Raw genomic sequence first — 19,163 nt, 5'->3', positions numbered from 1 at the left:
ATACAATCTCAAAACATGTTATCAATGTTTTAATTATTTTTGGAGAGTATTCTCTGTTAACGACTGCGGACAGATCGAGCAAAACATACGGCATTTTCAGACTTCGTTACTTATTTTCTCTGTAACAAAATACGTATGTTTATGTATTCGCAATGTTTGAACAGTGCCTTTACAAGTTCGTTGATGAAACGGAATGCACGCTTTGTCTTAAACGATAGCTAAATTTGAAAAGAGGCATATGGCGAGTGTTTTGTTAGCTTTCTGTATGGACTATTTTAATGGTGGAAGGAAATATTCTTGAAAAGATAAAAAACCGGGCATAAAAACTCGCTATTGATTGACTTATTTAAATACAATTTAACTAATATAATTTTACCAATCCCATATCATTATTATCTGAGTTCGTTCAATTGCACGCCACTTTCCTTTCTCCCTAATCGATAAATTAACTCAATCAATCACGCAATCTCTGACACACAACTAATCGTGCATTGTTAAAGGAATATGGATTTTATCAACCCGTTACGATTGATGCTACGGTGTTTTCTTGAGGTTAACAGTAATTATCATATAAAGCTATGAAAAACAATCAGCCATTCAGGTAAAGTTACACAAATAAAATAGGTGACTGTAATAGTGTTTTAATATTTGATATAAATCTTCTTTTCGCACATTCGTTCCTAATGGTTGCGAGAATTATCTTCTTTCAGTCAGCTGTGCACGCAGGCTTTTATGTTTCTTAAGGGGTGTAATCATGATAAGCGATACTGCTCCATTTAATGACAACATCTCGTATCAATCCATAAACTTGTTTGCGATTTTGAAGTGACTGGAATCATGGGTGCTTCTCGCAAACTGTTCTGAAAAAGATAAACATCCATACATCAACAATCAGTGGTACAAGTTGACCCATATGTTTGCATACATTTGTAGTCATTGTTTTCTTATTGATTTGAAAGAAATACTAGTAATAACTTTGAGTAAGCTCGTGTGTTAATTGTTTCGTTCATCCCCGGTAAAAAACAAGCAGGCTGTGCGCGATTTATAATGTATATTAATAACCTATTGTACTCTCACAATGACGCATAAGCACTTCTATTCTATAATAATGAAAATAATAATAACCCAATATTCAATTCAATGTGTTTATTCGATTTACACGTTTGTTAATTAATTTTTAGCCATTAAAAAAGATCCAGCTGCTGTTAAGTTTCTCTCCTTCTGGTACAGTATCACATCGTTCGTATTAGTCCTGTATAGCATTTAAACCAATGAACAAGATTCATAATTTACTTTCCAGTATCCTATATTTTTGACCGTCCGAAAGAAGGCACAGCTGCTAGGTAAGCCTCCGGCTAATTCAGTACAGGTCATGTGCAAGACAAAATCATCTGCCCAAAACGACGCTCTTAACACCAGGCCTCGGACACGGTATTTTATTTCCTGTCATTGTATTTAGCATAATATCATAATAATTGTTTGTCAAAATAACCTACAAGTACATGAATTCGAACACCTTCAACATGACAAATATTGATAAACAAACGCATTAAAGAGGTATGCAGCCAATTAAAATATATGTTATGGATCGCATGAGTCCCACGAATGCATTCTTATTATTTTAGTTGCAATTATACATTTCCGCAGATATAACATAGGAAAAGAGCGGATGCATACATATTTGCACGTGTTAAGGAAATATGACTTTAACACAACAGCCAACTTGCAGTATAATAATGGTATTTCGCTTATTTCATTTCCACTTATTTGTTGGTGCAGACATGCCAATGCAAATCTGTTTACATATTCATAATATATATTATTATCGTATTTGTTAAATTTAACACTCCTGATTTTATGTAAAGCAGCTGTATATTTAAACTGACATTCTAACCAATATACCGTCAACAAATCACATATGATTATGATCTTAACTCAGCTGTTCCATTGTGTTTCGTATCTAACTGCAGCATTTTATAAATGGCTGATGAAGGCATTATACGTGATGTACCAGGAGGGCTCCCTAGAAAAGGCAGTGTGTCCAGCAGTAACGATCTGGTAAGATGGTCCGTCGCGTTAGGATTGTTAATATTAAAACGATAATTAATTATATTGATATGTTAGCACAGTCTATGGTTTAATATATTGCAATTATGAGTACATTTCCTTTATTTCATCACATAATGTTAAAAAGGGACTTGTTCCCAGATTTAGAGCAAACAACAACAACAACAGAAAAACAAGTTACCTATACCAGAGCTCGAACCACTGACACTTGGAATAAACGTCTAGTGCTTAAAAAACTCTGCAAACCATGCTTATATAGGTCATTGTGTAGTTTGTACTTGAAATAAGCAATTCACGCATGGCCACAACCATAACAACATAATTCTCAACAATATTCAATCGTTTTTAGTTTGAAACGCTATATAATTTTCAGGTATTTAAATCGTCAAAAGATGCATATAGTGGGTATTTTAGAGCACGTTAAATTTTCAGTATTATTGTTTCCGCGCAAATAACATAACTACAGCGAAACATTGCAAATCTTAAACATTTTATTTCAATTTTGTCAATTTACCAAATCATGAAAAGGTCCCTTCAACATTCAAATCCTTTTGTTAGACATTTGAATACTACAAAGACGCATACTTATGAGTTCCTTTTATTTTTTTACATACCCTTACGCTGATATGTATCAATATGCGTTTTTATCATACCACCGCATTGATATCTGCTTGATAGAACGTCGCCTGATATATTTTTTTATATCATGGTCAACAGGAAGTTCTTATATCAGTCAATGTTTGGAGTTACGTGGGATTTTCAATAAAGTCAACAATTTCTATCAACATGAATCATGTTCAACAAAACTAACAATTTGATACCAAGAACGTACATATTTTATTCTAGTTTAAAGTCATAAATCACAAAAACGTTAATTAAAAAAAAATCGCAACAGCCCGCACTGAATAAGGTAAATGACGTCATCAATGGTGCATTAAATTTTAAATATCGATATAGTTATTGCACTCGCAAATGTTGCACAGAAAGTCAAGACAAATGATAACTGTATGCTAATCCTCAACTATTTGAACAAACGATTTTACACGCTTATGTCGATATTGACACCATCATCAAAATGTCAATTTCAGTACACATCTCCAAAATGGCGTCTCCAAACTATTCGGTGAAGTGTGTTCTTAGATTAAATTTGTCGCTGCAGTCCATTCCTGATCTCTAATTCAAGACGTTTATAATTAAAGCGGTTGTACTCTTCCCATTCGTAGTGCAAACAACGTTTTTCTCTATACGATATTTAAAATAAGCTATTATTCGTGTTGTCTTTTCGAACGCCGTTTCTACCTGTATGTCAACGTGTAAAAGCCGGATCAGCAAAATCAGCGGGAATCCGTACATATTAAATATCAAGAAATGGATTGTTTTGCAGATTTAAAGGAAAATGTGGTATGATAAACAGAAGAACAGGTTACTGTCCCGTCGTTTTGTAAGCCTCGCCGTTATATTATTCTAAGCCTCGCCTGATATATTTCAAAACGAGGGGACAGTAACCTGTTATTCTCTATATATCAGTCATTGTTTGGACAAAAGTAAAAATATCCCTGACCAAGTATGAGATAATTGTCGGTAATATTCAATGACATGCAACAAAACGAACACTCCGATAGCATGATGTTTTATATTTAAGGCAACACAGCATTACAAACACCGAAATCGTATTGTGCTAAATTAAAGGATAAGCCCGAGTTCTCATGACGTCTTGATTAACACGTCAAAGGTCATACTGCAAAAATGCATGCCCGCTTAAAGAAATGAACCGTTGTAAGCGATTATATTTTATTATTTATTGTATAATATGGGCATGGATGTATGGTAAACAGAAAAAAGCAGGATACTTTCATATCGATCTATAATTTATCAGGCTCAGCGCAAATACAAATTCGGCATGATAAGGCTCGCCGTTAAGTTGTTTATAAGGCTCTCTTACTGTATTACAAAATGTGACTGAAGCCTGTTAATCTCTATACATGCATATCACTTTGTATATCATTTATTAAAACACATTTCAGTTTCAATTTGAACAATTGTCTGCAGAGACATGTATTCTGATGAATGTTCTGGGCTATGGGCCTCACATCCGGCAGGCTCGGATAGACGCATACAAGGCTTTTGACAGGCGTTTGACTACAGGGGAGGATGGTAATGTTACGTGGATCACTACGGGTAGCAAGGCTGAGGGTCTTACCAACGTTCAGGAGAGTGATACAGACGTAATGTATGTTATTAATCATGCAATATGTTTAGAAGAAGGTGTTGATTCAAGTATTGTTCCTGGCGAGAAAAGCATATTTAGATCCTGCAGTCGTATTAGTTACCATGGACACTGTAGATTGCTAATAGAGAGATACGGTACAGAAATTCCTTCAATGGTGTACAATGCCTTGTGTGATAATGGATATGGTAGTGGACTATTAAGCAGTGACTTATATGTTAATCAGATGTTGATCAATGTTAAACAGTGGTTGAACTCACACTATCGCGAATCAAGTGTGACACATGAGCGTGCGGGACCGTCTGCGCCATGTACAATTTATGGTTTTGATCATAGAGATATAGTGGGTGCACTACACTTTTACTGCCCCAGCATCCTATCAAGATGGGCGGCAAGACATCGTAACTGGCCAACATCTGACGTTGTTCAGGAGGTTGTATCACTCGGAGCATTTCTTTCTCCTGTTGGGGTCAAAGGCAGCGATTATGAAAATGTTGAATGGAGAATGTGTTTCAACACCGGAGAAAACGTACTGGTAAACAATCTCCATGACACTCAAGTGAAACTGTATGTTTTATTAAAAATGGTGAAGAATGATGTACTTAAACCTTGTAAGAAAGAGGTTTCATCGTTTATAGTGAAAAATATTGTATTATGGATAGCAGAAAATAACCCACAGTCATTGTTTAATGAAAGAAGTCTGTTTCACTGGCTGCATGAAGGATTATATGCACTAAGAGTTGCTATAGATACGAAGAAGCTGCCATATTACATGATTCCGGAGCGAAATCTAATGGCAGCCTGTGCTCTGGAGCATGAGCAGAAGCTTTCTTGGATAGCTACTATTGATGAAATGATAAAAGAAGGTCCGAGGCTCATACTCAGACTACCGAAGATACGACAAGCCATAATTGCTCACCCTGAGCCACTACGATGGTACAGCGGGAGGAAGATAGAGGTGGAGATGCTGCAGCTGATAGTCAATAACATTATGGTTGAAGAGGGGGATGGTATTTTACTGGATGTTATTATGCATGAACTACTCAGACGTATGAATGAGATTGATGTGGAGCTTGGCATGAGGATGATTATGGAAGGGAGTCGAGTAAATGATGTATATCATAGACAGACAGACGGACAAAATGTTTTATTGACGTAAACTTTACAGTTTTTTGTCATTTACAAAATAGTTATACAAAGCATTATGTCAACGTGATAACAAATAAGAATATTTAAATATCATATTGATCGCGTAAAGATCATATTCATACATACATGAATTTAATTAATAAGTTGTACATAATAAAGATTTGTTTTACAAATATTAATAAGAAACAAAAAAACAATAAAATAGTATTCGTGTTTCGCTAGATTAACATATACAGATGATGAAAACAATTATTTGTTATTAACTTTCATAGAAATATTGGAGGATGAAAACCATAACTATAGTTCAATTATTTAAACGTTATACAAAACAACTTTATATGAAAAAAAGCAATGAAGAAAAATGAGCTAGTTAATATTTTAACAAATTTGTTCAAGATAAGTAAAATTGGAACATGCGTTAAGACTATACGTGAAGTATTTGAAATATATTAAACTGTACAATATATACAATTCAAAAACAAAAGGTAATTGTACAACATTTGATTATTTTTTGTACATTTTACAAAATATGTAACAATAGTATTTAAGTTGTGCTAGGCTAACATATTCAGATGATGAATAAGGTGAATGTAATAAGAACTTGTACAGACGAATGTTGAGGATGAACATAGTACGACATCATAGTATGTTGATGTAAAACGAGTACACATATAAAACGCCATTTGACTTGCACTTGTAACTCCCATATATAGATGTAAGGAGTAATCGTCTGTTTGTTATTGAGATTTATTGTTTGGCAGAATACATTGGAAATGTAAACTTCGTTAACAAAACAGTTCATATTAAATTGTGAAAAATGTTGTATTGTTCCTTTAATGTATATAAAACGACGAAACGATGATACAGTGCTGATTTAAAACATTTAACACATTTTACGTCCATATGTGTTTTGTTGGACATGCCTTAATGTAAGAATTGTAACCCAAATCAACTTAAAGTTAATATGCAAGCAAGTTTAATATGTATGTCAATATAAGAGAACAACATGCTTCTCCATTACGTATAAAGATGTGTTTTTTACTTTCTAATTAAAAGTATTTTTGGGAAAATTTCATCGATACTACATAAAGATGCACCATTGTACCATGCTCTTCATTAGCTTGTACGTCATAACGATGTTCATTCAAGATAAAAGGGTTGAAAATATGTTAAGCAGGCTTGTGTTCTTTGATCAAACGTCCGCAAATTTATTTGGTAAAAAGGTTGCTTCATATGTCAACCTGACATGCTATTGTCGAGATACGATTTCATGAAACTAGCTGCTGAATTGTATATGTGTTTATTGCGTACAATGAAAACCATTTTCGCAAATTTGCTAAGAATTTAATAATACAGTCAGTATAGATTTCCTTTTACCCATTTTGTTATTGAAGCTTAATTTTGCTGTTTATGTATCAAATAGTTTATATTGTATTTTATCCGTGGATTATGTATTCTTTGTTTTTGGATGAACACCTATAAACCTACCTTTAGTACAGGTTCCGTCTAAATAGCATTTTGATGTGTTTGTAGTCCCCTATTGAATCAAGTTAATTTGAAGAAATTTTCTTACAATGTTGAATTCTAAAAGGCCCAATTTTCACCATTTGGTACTGGTAAGCAACCTGAAAAGCTCCCTCCCATCCTACAACTACAATGTTTATACCGGTCGGCCCCCAAATAACCGCTACTTGAATACGATAATTCTCACCAGATTATCGTCCTTGACGAGGAATCCCTTCCGGTGTTTCCCTTGACGATCTGGAGTAAAGGCAGAGCTGCTATCTGGCCCCAAAATTGGGGGCGACGTTAACGTTTTACTAAAAAAAGGGTCTTGTGAATGAGACGAGAGTTTAAAGTGAACAGTTGACTTTGAAAAGGTATATATGAAAAGTTAAATGTGAAACATTGAATGGTAAATATTTCGTGTGAAATGTTTAATGTTAACTTGTTATTGTAAACGAAACAATAGTTCAATGTGAACGGTGGAATGTGAAATGTTTAATTTGAAATGTTAATTTTGTAGAGTTTGATGTGAAATGCTTAATGTGTAATTTCCTTTAACTGTTAGACATTAATTTGTACAGCTGTGCATAAATAATTGATTTATTTCTATATAATTACAAACATATGTTATTTCATTATTATTTTAATCACAGTCAAGAACAATATATTTGAGCAAAGTGCAAATAGTTTATACAAAATAGTTTTTGATATATCTGATACAATAATACTGTTTACATTCAAAATAATTTTAAGACAGGAACAATGGTTTTTTTCCAGCTACTGTCTATTTCAAATTATGGTGTTTTAAATATTTTTGGTGTTCAATTCTACACTCTCTATGTTTATAATGCAATAACAATACTTTTACCTAATATTGTAACATAATATTATGCTAATATTCATATTCAAATAAAAGTTGTAGTTTGTCAAACCTTCTTTTGCGTTTTTCTCCACTATTTGAAAAATGGACTTTGTACGTTCTGGCTCTAACCCCTCGATATATGCATTGAAAAAAGGTCTTCTTTGAAGGTATACACTCTGAAATGTACATTTTAATAGTTCTTTAAATTAAAATGAAATTACTAGGTGTAGCTCTCGTTTAATGAACGTGTTATTCTCGTGCTTATTGTTTCTATTCTTAAAGTTTTAAACCAAGACAAGTTTTATAAGCATTTTATAGCAAGTATGGTAAACTGTATGGAAAAGTAACTGAAGAACTTCTAACAATGCTTAGAAGTTTTCTTAATTGCCCATAAGTTAAGCCTAAATTAATATTACACGTGCATGTATTTAAATTGTTTTTACAAAAAAACTGTCATAATTTAAGTGTTGTTTCGAATATTTCTAATATGAGTGCATAGCTCTATGCCAGAAACACTTAAACAGAGAAACTGATACGGCAGGAACTCGTCTTTAATGTCTCACTATATATTGAGAGCTAATCATTGGCTCCAGGATTTGTAAACACATATTGTTTTTCAAATTTGCAATTCGCCTTAAAAACTATGGGCCATGCTCTGCGAAAAGGGGGTTTAATGCATGTGCGCATTGTGTCGCCCTTAATTAGCCTGTGCAATACGCATAGACTAATCAGGGACGACAATTTCCGCTTTTATGACCTTTTTTTTCGTTAAAATGAAGTCTCATCTTAGCAAACATCCAATTTAGCCGATAATAGTCGCCCCTGCTTAGCCTGTGCGGACTGCAGAACTACTACTACTACTACTACTACTACTACTACTACTACTACTACTACTACTACTACTAGAGTTGCGACACCTTAAGGGTTTCGCGTGATGGAATGAGTGGAGAGATGAAATCAAATTGAAAATCGATTATTTCTATAAAAAAATGGTACGAAAAAATATGTGGGTAGGAAAAAAAAAAATTTGGGTACGAAAACAAATTTGAGTACGATAAAAAGGGTACAAACAAAATAAGGGAACGAAAAAACTATTTTGGTACGAAAAAAATGGGTACAAATAAAAAATAAGGTACGAAAAAATTTGTGTACGAAAAAAAAATGAGTACGAACAAATGGGTACGAAGAAATTTGGGTACGAACAAATTTGTGTACGAAAAAATTGGGTACAAAAAAATGTGGGTACGAAAAAAAAATTGGTTATAAAAAAAATTAGGGTACGAAAAACTATTTGGGTACGAAAAAAAAGGTTCAAATAAAAATGTGGGTACAAAAAAAATTGGGAACAAAACGAATTTGGGTACGAAAAAAATTTGAGTACGAACAAATGGGTTCAAAGAAATTTGGGTTCTAACAAATTTGTGTAAAAAAAAATTGGGTACGAAAAAAAATTTGGTTATGAAAACCTATAGGGAACGAAAAAATTAGGGTACAAAAAACTATTTGGGTACGAAAAAAAAAGGGTACATATATAAATTTGGGTACAAAAAAAATTGGGTACGAAACAAATTTTTGCACCGACGGACAGACGAAGCGGCGACTATATGCTCCCCCTAAAAAATTTGGGGGGGGAGCATAATAAACAAGTTATGGCAATTTAAAGGTGGTACGCAAACTTAATAATACATTTATCAATTATATGCTTATTCTAAGTGAAAAAAAGGCCATAATTGTTACAAAATGCTTGATACAGTTATCTGCTCTTGTTTATACATTGGGGTCATGTTGGTTAATAAGCAAAATACATGGTGTATGAACGCAATATGTCAAGTGACATAAAAAATATTTGAGGTCATATGCAAACTTTAACATAGATTTATCAATAATATGCATATTATTCTTAGTGAAAAAGGGCCTAATTCTGTTAAAATGCTTGATACAGTAAATGAGTTGTCTGCTCTTGTTTATAGATTGGGGTTATGTCGGTAATGAAGTATGCAAAATATAAAAGCAATATGTCAATGGACATAGGAAATATATTTGAGGTGGTACGCAAACATTCCAATGCGCACGCCGACGCCGGGTTGAGTAGGATAGCTCGACTATATATATTTCATATATAACAGTCAAGCTAAAATGTAAATATACCATAAACAACAGGCTAACCTCAATCACAACTTTAATGCAATGCTTATAACAATAGAGATACAATGATATGCCAGGGATTGAAACTAACTGTTTACTATTGTGGGCAACCATCTTTAGTATTTTGGTTGCCCAGATAAAGAATAACGAGCCCAGAAATATGAACATGTGAATATTATACATTCTTTTAATAAAATAATAGATAATTAAATACATTTGCTGACAACACATGTTCAATGCATGATGTTTTATTATGAGCCTGAATTGAATCATGTCCTATTCCTAAATAATGAATGTTATTTAACTAGTATTGATCCATGGTGATCAATTGTTTTTCAATTTTTATTGCAGTGAATTGTTTTAAGCTTTAAGAAAAAGAAGTTTACCAACTTTTGAAATTGAGTTGCCCAGGCAAAAATCTACTTGCCCCGGGTTCACGGTAAACCACTTATTTCCATCCATGTATGCTCTTCATTTTCTGTTCTTCCATCCCATTCTCCAAATTAAATTTAAAGCCGATATTTTTTAATAACATTAGTATGAATTACTAACCATTATCACCCAAAAAACAATTTTACAAAGCTGTAATCCCGTCGTAGAGATTTAGTTTACTATTATCAGTGTTCTCTTTAAATACCGGCTGCTAGCGATCTTGCCGGTTACATTAACTCTTGATGCCGGCTACTTTTCCCAAATATATCAAGTAAATGTCACAAATGCTTTGGTTTTACTGCATAGTTGCCGGCCATATAACTGGCTACTCAATTTTTTCTGGAAAACACTGAACTATGCATGACAAACACACAAAAATTAAATACATCTTAGATTCATTGTAAAAAATAAATTGACACTTCCAGCTTGTCGTCACTAAAATCCAAAGATTCAAATAATTTTCCACGAGATACGTCAACAATTGCGTAATCAAATGAATGAAAAATAAAAGTAAAGAAAGCCGGATTTTACATAAATTTCAGGTTGAAACACAACAAGGTAAAGGTAGTCGGTGAGATATAATAATAATACAGTTAGTAAGGCTCGTACCCTGGGTACGGTAAATATACTAAAACATACCCGGGAATTTTAACACTAAATCGGTTGTTGTCGGCTATTTTGTAAAAATTAATTATGTTTACATTTATGTCAATTTTCTGTTAAATGGCATTTATACAATGTATTATCAAAACTCATTTTTACAATCATTAATGTGATTCAATTTAAAATCTTAAATTGTTTAAAGTCGCGTCATTGTATGACGTTGTCAAGTATATTTTCCGCGATGTCGCACGTTCACTTTTTACCGTCATAGATTTTTTTAAAGAAACATTTTTTGGTTTGCGAGGTCCGTTAAATGGGGAACACCATATTTGGTATTTATATTATGTTTTAACAAATAATTCATGCTGTGTAATAAATATTGTATAAGATATTTCGATATTTATTGAAAATGTTTCAAATTGTTATTTATGAAACCTTTTATTCTAATGAGTGTATGCTATCATATTATACTTCGAATAGCAGATCTGTTGTACTATAATCGTATTATTCATTCTTTATTGTTAATTTCATTTATTGTAGAGAATCGTCAATGTTACATCTAGACGCCAATCCTTGTCGTTAGTGTTAGTTTTCAATGCTTGTTATCATTGCCGTCAATGTTAGTCGTCAATCCTTATCGTCATTATACATGAAGGAAATAAAAGCAGAAACAGAGACGTATTCTTGATTACTTGATTATTCCTACGGCGTCCTCTCAACACTCATACTAAAAAGCATGTTGATGCAGATTTTTTTTAAAGAGAAGTTTCTTTAAGGTAAACAATATTGTTTTACTTTAATCGCTAGCATGTTTAACGACATCGGATTTTTGGCAGATATACAACTCGGATACAATCTAATATTTGCGGGTATGTTTAAGTTTCTTTACCGTACCCGGCCTACATGTAAGTAAAGTTAAGAGTACCCGGGGTACATGTACCGGTAAGTAGTACCCGAGCCGAGAATGTCAATTGAAGGTGTTAGAGATGCATTGAACCATAAGATTAAAAAGGGTAATTAACCACGGGCTTATTAAAATTAAAACGATGACATTACATTGTACCAGCTGTTTATTGTTGTATACTGTAAGCTTGAAATATTTTAAATAATGTAAACAACTTACCTTGTATAAAGTTGGCACATTGTTGTCAGGTGTAGAAACTATTATACTTATTTCTGTTAAGTTGCACTGGCTGAACCAAAAGAATTATGTAGTCGTTTCTAAATAATCACGAAACAATCTACTAATGCATATATGCTTGCCAGTTGCTGAGTTTGTGCATTTCCATTCATTATACTATCGGCCTTGGCAAACAGCGTAGACTCAGATTAGACGCCGCATGATGTCTGCTATTTGGTACGCAGAAGATTTGCATATCCACGGGTGTTTTATGTCAAATGTTATGGTTTTCAATAGATCGTATACTTATCTACAAAACAGCGAATTAGCGTTCACTTTACATCATTTTTAATTATGTTATTTTGTTAATACTTTCTCGCGTTCTTTTCGCCATTGGTTAGCAAGAGGCAATGATTTTTTTAAAATGGGAATATTTGAATGATATTTGGCATTGATGTTATACTACTTAAAAGAAACATAATGATGTCTTTCTTTTTTTATTAGGATGAAAAATAGATTTTTTATGATTTTTTTAAAACACGTAAAAAAATAGGTGAATTTTTCTACTGTTTTTTCTGCCAAAAATCTGGTTCATTGCCAGCAAACAACTGACATTTGCATTTAACCAGCTATTTTGGCCATTTATAAGTTATTTTTATCTATGTGAATGCCTTTTTAGATATAAAACACATTAAAACATATTAATAACACGTATTTTTTATTGGTTTTGCACTTTTTACTGCACAGTTTATGGCAAAATAAGGGGGCATACAAATATATATTTATGTGCGTGAATAGCCTTTGTCTTTACTGCTATCAACAACAACTCTGCAGCTTTTTTAAGGTTTTATTTTCAATGATAACTAATGGTGAACTAACACATAATTTGTTGACACAATTTATATTTGTTGTGCATACACAATATACAAATACTTGTGAAATGTCCAATTACCCGACATTACATAATGATGAATTAAAATGACACATGCCTCCCAATCACGATGCAAGTTGTTCAAATTAAAAAAAACAACATTGTTGATGTTGGTTTTTTTGTCAGTCAAAGGTAGCATATAGGCAAAAACTAATCCCAAAGATTGAAATTTTTCATAAGTGATGATTGATGAATCATTTTACTTCAACTGCACTCTCACATGTCAGACCGACAGTGTCACGAGCAGACATAGTGGTCACTACAAAACAATGAAATTCTTATGGGGGCTTTCAATAGTTTTGACAAGTTTTATATGTTGTTCACTCAATTAAAATAAATTGTCCATTAGGTAAAATAAGTCCTCAAATTATAAATACACCCCAAGAACAACAGCCAATACTTAAATAAGGTTAACATGCAGACAATAGTTCACTGCCACACATGTTTAAAAAAAGTAAAATCATTTGCTTCATTAAATAGGTTCAAAAACCAAAATTCTTCTTATTTAAATAAGACCTAACACTAGATATTTGAACTTTAATGTATCTGTAAGTATTTTTCCTAAGATAGGTGACTAACAAACCTATCCAATGGTTTAAAAAATCTTATATTCAGTTATCGCCTATGGCGATTTCTTCCTGATTTCTTCTCTTTTCCCCCCGCTGCCTTCAGCTTCTTTGCCTCAATCTCCTCTATCGGGGCGCATTCACAAACAGCAGCTTCTTGCGGTACTCTGTAACATGTAAATGAACATTTGAGCTGCACTCTGGGAAAACGGGGCTTAATGCATGAGCCTAAAGTGTCATCCCATATTAGCCTGTTTAGTCCACACAGGCTTATCAGAGACAACACTTTCTGCTTAAACTGGATTTTCTTTAAGAAGGGACTTTCTTAAACGGAAAATAGCTTAAAGGTTCATTGTTTTTACCATTCAAGGCTTTTTTAAGGCTGTTGGGGGAAGGGGCCTTAGCCTTCATATTATATAGGAAAAAGTGTGTGAAACCCAAAATTTGGGGATACAACTCACGCATTGTTAGTCATAGGGGAATGTAATTTCCAGGTGTAAGTTTCTTTTTTTGGGTTAAGTGCATGAATATAATGAAAAAAATTGAGAGGATGTAGCCTTTTTATGAAAATTTGCGAGGGATTGTAGACTAGATTAGGCTACAGCTTTAGAATTAAAAAAAAAAAAGACTGCTCTTCCTTATCTTGTGAGATCAGTCTTCTTAAACTCAATTATGTGATATCTGTCTTTTTAAACTACATTTTGTGATATCTGACTTCTTAAAAGTATAACAGTATATATTTCAAATGCATAAACATTAGTGAATTACAATAATGATGATTAATTAATGTTGATAATAAATGTATTTCAAAATGACCGATACATTGCCATAAAATAAAATTACATGGGGTTTATGTTTCAAAATGTCATTCTGCTGAAATGTCATTTATATACTAAGAATAATATTTATTGGTTAAAATTGCATATTATTTTTTATCTAGTACCTGATGCGGAAGCTTCAACTTTTCAGCTTTTGCAGCCCGGTCCTGTGTAAATTGACCTGGCTGCGGTGATACACGCTCACTGTGAGACTCCGAACGCTCACTGTTAGACTCCGACCGTTCACTGTCAGACTCCGAACGCTCACCGTTAGACTCCGAGTCAAACTCTTCCCAATCCTGAGACTCTGACTTATTAGTATCAAACATATGTCTGCAAAAAGAATAATTGAAATCAAAGAAATAATATATCTACATAATATAACTAAAATACAGTGACTGTATCGAATTGTTGTTCACATCCGACGTTAAATAAAGATTCTTGTATCTTGTATCATTAATGCAATATCCGAAATACTTGCTGTCCGAATAGTGCAAGTCTGTATTTTGTATTATCGAAACGTCTATTTACAGATATACGAATGAAATCTACCATTACGATATAATGTCGGCATAAATATATCCTTCAATGATGTTTAGCACGTACAACACATTTTTAGGCAACTTTACAGAGCAAAAAAAGGACAATTGATATTTACGTCGTATGAATTTTCAACAACGGCGGCCATCTTGCCATTCATGAAATGGGTCAATAGTGGGTCCATACATTAGCAACAACCAGCAGAATTACGGCATTTTGCAAAGCAATTAGTGGCATGAATGGAAAGGAGAATGATTAACCTTCAAAATAAAAGCAATTTTTCTACTGGGCAATGTATCTTACCTATTTTTCTCGATCTCGGAAATTTTCTTAGGCTTTCTTTTAATCTTCAACGCAACTGTGTGGAAACGAAAGTGCTTTGCCCGCGAACATAAATGTATTAACTTATATGATTAGTGGTTATTTTAACCATATCCAATCGAAAACCACCTTAAAAACGACGTAATTCCGACCCCCTATCGGCACTATTTTTATGAACGAGATTTCGCGCAGGAATTGTTCAGTAATAAATGAGCCGTACGCAGTTGCCTCCCTTGTGCCCATCGCTACATTGGTCGACGCCGTCTGCTATTTCCAACGATGAAGATTTCCATATCCACTGGCGTTTTTTTATGTCAAATGTTAGTGTTTTCCAATGGATCGTATACTTATCTACAAAACAGATAAGTAGCGTTCACTTTACATCGTTTGAGATGATGTTTTTTTGTAAATACTTTCTAAGCGTTCATTCTGACGAAGTCGACCATTTTGACGGGTGTGAAGAAATACCGACTTTCCCGTAATTACCAAAATCCTCAGAAATCCACGAGATCCCACGAAATCCCCATTAATATTGATTGTGTATTGAAAAACTGCGTATTTTAATATAGATCGTTGCGAAATACACTGAAATCACTAATGAAACATTGTTTTTATCAAAGTTTGATTTCGGGGATTTCGGTAGGGTTTCGGTATATCCACATAGCGCATTTTGTAATTCCGGTTATGTAAAACTTGCGAAACTTGTTCGTGATTTAATCAAAAAACTTGATTTTTCCCAGGTATAACGCCTACGCCAACAGGTAGATCGCATTCTGGTACATATACATGTCAAATTTCAGCAAACGTGCTGGGCCAGTTTTCAAGCGCCCCAAATCGCGACTATATGCGCCAGCTTAACGAAAGTTAGCCCCCTTTATCATTCGTTCGATTGAACGTCATCAATGATGACGTCCAATACATCACTCATTCCATACTACTACTACTACTACAACTACTACTACTACTACTACTACTACTACCAGAGTTGCGACACCTTAAGGGTTTCGCGGGATGGAATGAGTGGGGAGATCAAATCAAATTGAAAGCCGATTATTTCGACAAAAAAAAATTGGGTACGAAAAAAATAAATGGGTACGAATAAAAAAATTTGGGTACGAAAACAGTTGGGTACGAAAAAAATTTTGGTACGAAGAAAAATGGCAATAAAATGATTGGGTACGAAAAAAATTTGGTACGAAAAAAATTGGGTAGAAAAAAAATGGGTACGAAAAAAATTTGGGTACGGAAAAAAATTGGGTACAAAAAAATTTGGGTACAAAAAAAGTGGTTACGAAAAAAGTGGGTACAAAAAAAAAATTGGGTACGAAAACATGTGGGTACGAAAACAATTTGGGTACGATAAATAAAAATTGGGTACGAAAAAAAATTTGGGTACGAAAAAAGAAAATTGGGTATGAAAAAAATTTGGTACGAAAAAAATGGGTACAAAAAACATTTGGGTACGAAAAACATTTGGGTACGAAAAATATTTGGGTACAAACAAATGGGTACGAAAAAAAATTGTGGGTACAATGGGTTCATGTTAAGGTTTTAGCATGGCAGACGCCGGATGGCGAAAAGACACGACATGACACAATGAGCTGGCTATGACAAAACCTGAGGTTTTTTCCGAAAACAGCCGAGCTCATAATGCATAAATCAGTGAGTAATAGTACTTATACTCAATAGGCACAGGGTATAAAATCAAAACCACTGGGCCGAATCTGCTGAAACTTGGTCGCATTATAGATTATGGTCCAAACAAGCTACAGAATGAGCGCTTCTGGACCTGACAGCGTAAAACATTAACCGATAATGGACAGCACAAAATGGGTCATTTTGTACAATAAAAAACAAACTTAAAGTGGCATTTAAGACATTTTAGACATCAGAAAGTTGCAAATGTTTAATATTCTGCACTCTTCGACTGGTTTGTTTTTTTACAAATTTAGAAGCATTTATCCTTGAGGTGTATATAAACCCTGTTATTCAATGTAAAAAATAGCTAAGCAGCAATGCCCCTTTAACATTATTCCTTATATTTAATTGTATTGTTTAAAGAAAGAACTGTGTATATTTAATGATAATGGCTCCGTATTTCACACTTGATAGGCCACTGCTGGGGCTTGAACCCAGAACTCATCTCACATTGTAAGATGCATTTTTCAATTAAACTACAATCGTGTGAAGTGGAGCCAACATACACCCACATAAGTGAAAAAATCATTATGTCGATATATTTGTCCTGGGCGTTTTCCGACATGTTGCATAACTGTTTACCACAAAAAATGTCTACATAGATAAATATACATACATGTAAATGGGAAAAAAATGAACTGTCTATTTTAATTTTTGCTTCTTATATACACATTTACTAGCCTGCCATGATTTATAATTATATCATGTTGAAATCATTTATAGACAGAATATTACTGAGACTGCAATAAACAATAAGATAGATAGATAATAATAATGTTTAATTCTATCTAATGCAATGAACAAATGTTCTTCCGATGCCATTTTCACTAAGGTATAGGTATTGAATCCTGATATACGACTAAAACTGAACATCTAAACAGCAGTATTTTACATGAAGATTACTCACAAAACCACAACAATAATACTCGATGAATGAACTGTCCGAAATCCGCAAAATATGTACACTACAATAACAAGACATTAATAAAAATATGCACGTTAACATTATTCAAGATATGAAAGCAATATATCAAGGGATATAGGAAATATTTGGGGTGTTACGCACAATTTAACATAAAGTCAGTGTGCGAATTTCACTTTTTAAACCACTAGCCCGTTCGGGCTACCAGATGGATTTTTTCACTATCCCGAACCAAAGTTTACTAGCCCGAACTGTTTATCACAAGTTTTTAAAATAAGTTTATATTTTTGACGGTTCTGGATAGTTTTTATTGCAGGTAGGGTGTAATGATGAGGATTGCAACTAACAGTTGATCCCAATTAGCAGGAAATGTTATTATAATATTTCAATGACACAATACGATTATAATATTTATGTATGACGATATTCGTCAATCAATACCTTACATGCAGTCAAGAAGCAAAGGTTTTTTTATCCAATCTGTAAATAATTTTAGATGTCACTTGTCCCAAATTAGAAATCCGAAACATTAAGCCTAAAGTCTGAGGCCGTATGATAAAGCGAATAGAGGGCAATGTCTTCTCCCCCTAGCTTATTGTTCTTTTTCATAGTCTTTCTAGGTCCAATTCTGGTGAGTACAATGTGAAAAAATATCAACCAGACCATCCGTAAAATCGCATGTGTATTCATCATTCTAGATATTTTTTTATCAAGAAGTCGAAAATAAATTAAAATCGACAGATAAAACCGTATCCGGAAACAACTGTCCGAAAACATATCAATATAAGTCTTTGCACGTGAAATAAAATATGCATATCGTTAAACTGCCTAAACTGAAAACCAGTAAAAAGTAACCAAGCAACTATGCAATCAATATATAATTTGGTTGACATATTCTATTAAAATATGATAGTTCAATGCGTTGATTTGTCAATAATCATTACAAATCCAAGATGGCGGACATTAAAAACATTTGTAGACTTGTATGGTTTGCTGAAAGTACAGCAAATTGAACAACCTGGGTAGATCCGCATTTTATTCGCACAGTATCAAAAAAAATTTGTCATTCAAACTCTCGTCATGTCAACATAATCGGAAGGGTGAGGAAACGCGATACGACGCTAAATAAACGCTAGATATGGTTCAAGCGATGGATGAAAATAATATTTTTGAGCATTTTTTATTTCAAAAGTTTGAAAAATCAATAGCCCAATCGGGCTAGTACCCATGGAAATTCAGTAGCCCAAAACGAGATC

At 33.5% G+C, this 19,163-nt stretch overlaps 1 protein-coding gene across 23 annotated transcripts in view; it reads left to right on the top strand.

Moving 5' to 3' along the window:
- The window catches only part of LOC127840107 (uncharacterized), a 273,000-nt gene that overhangs the window by 137,882 nt on the left and 115,955 nt on the right, over positions 1–19,163 (top strand). For 2 of the 23 annotated variants that reach the window (XM_052368549.1, XM_052368547.1), the window contains exons 2-4: positions 625–1,431; positions 1,971–2,058; positions 4,092–4,727. The exons of 9 other annotated variants lie outside the window; for them this stretch is intronic. In XM_052368549.1, coding sequence (XP_052224509.1) covers positions 1,981–2,058; positions 4,092–4,727 — 714 coding nt within the window. In that variant the 5' untranslated portion in view covers positions 625–1,431; positions 1,971–1,980. Of the gene's footprint in view, positions 1–624; positions 1,432–1,970; positions 2,059–4,091; positions 4,728–4,916; positions 5,491–6,666; positions 7,643–19,163 lie in introns of those variants that run through there. 12 more of the 23 variants (XM_052368548.1, XM_052368550.1, XM_052368553.1 and 9 more) reach the window with 10 other exon arrangements.

This window comes from Dreissena polymorpha, chromosome 7, assembly GCF_020536995.1.
Source record: "Dreissena polymorpha isolate Duluth1 chromosome 7, UMN_Dpol_1.0, whole genome shotgun sequence".
Lineage (NCBI taxonomy): Eukaryota > Metazoa > Mollusca > Bivalvia > Myida > Dreissenidae > Dreissena > Dreissena polymorpha.
The sequence above is the reverse complement of the archived record's forward strand: the minus strand, read 5'-3'. Positions and strand labels throughout refer to the sequence as shown.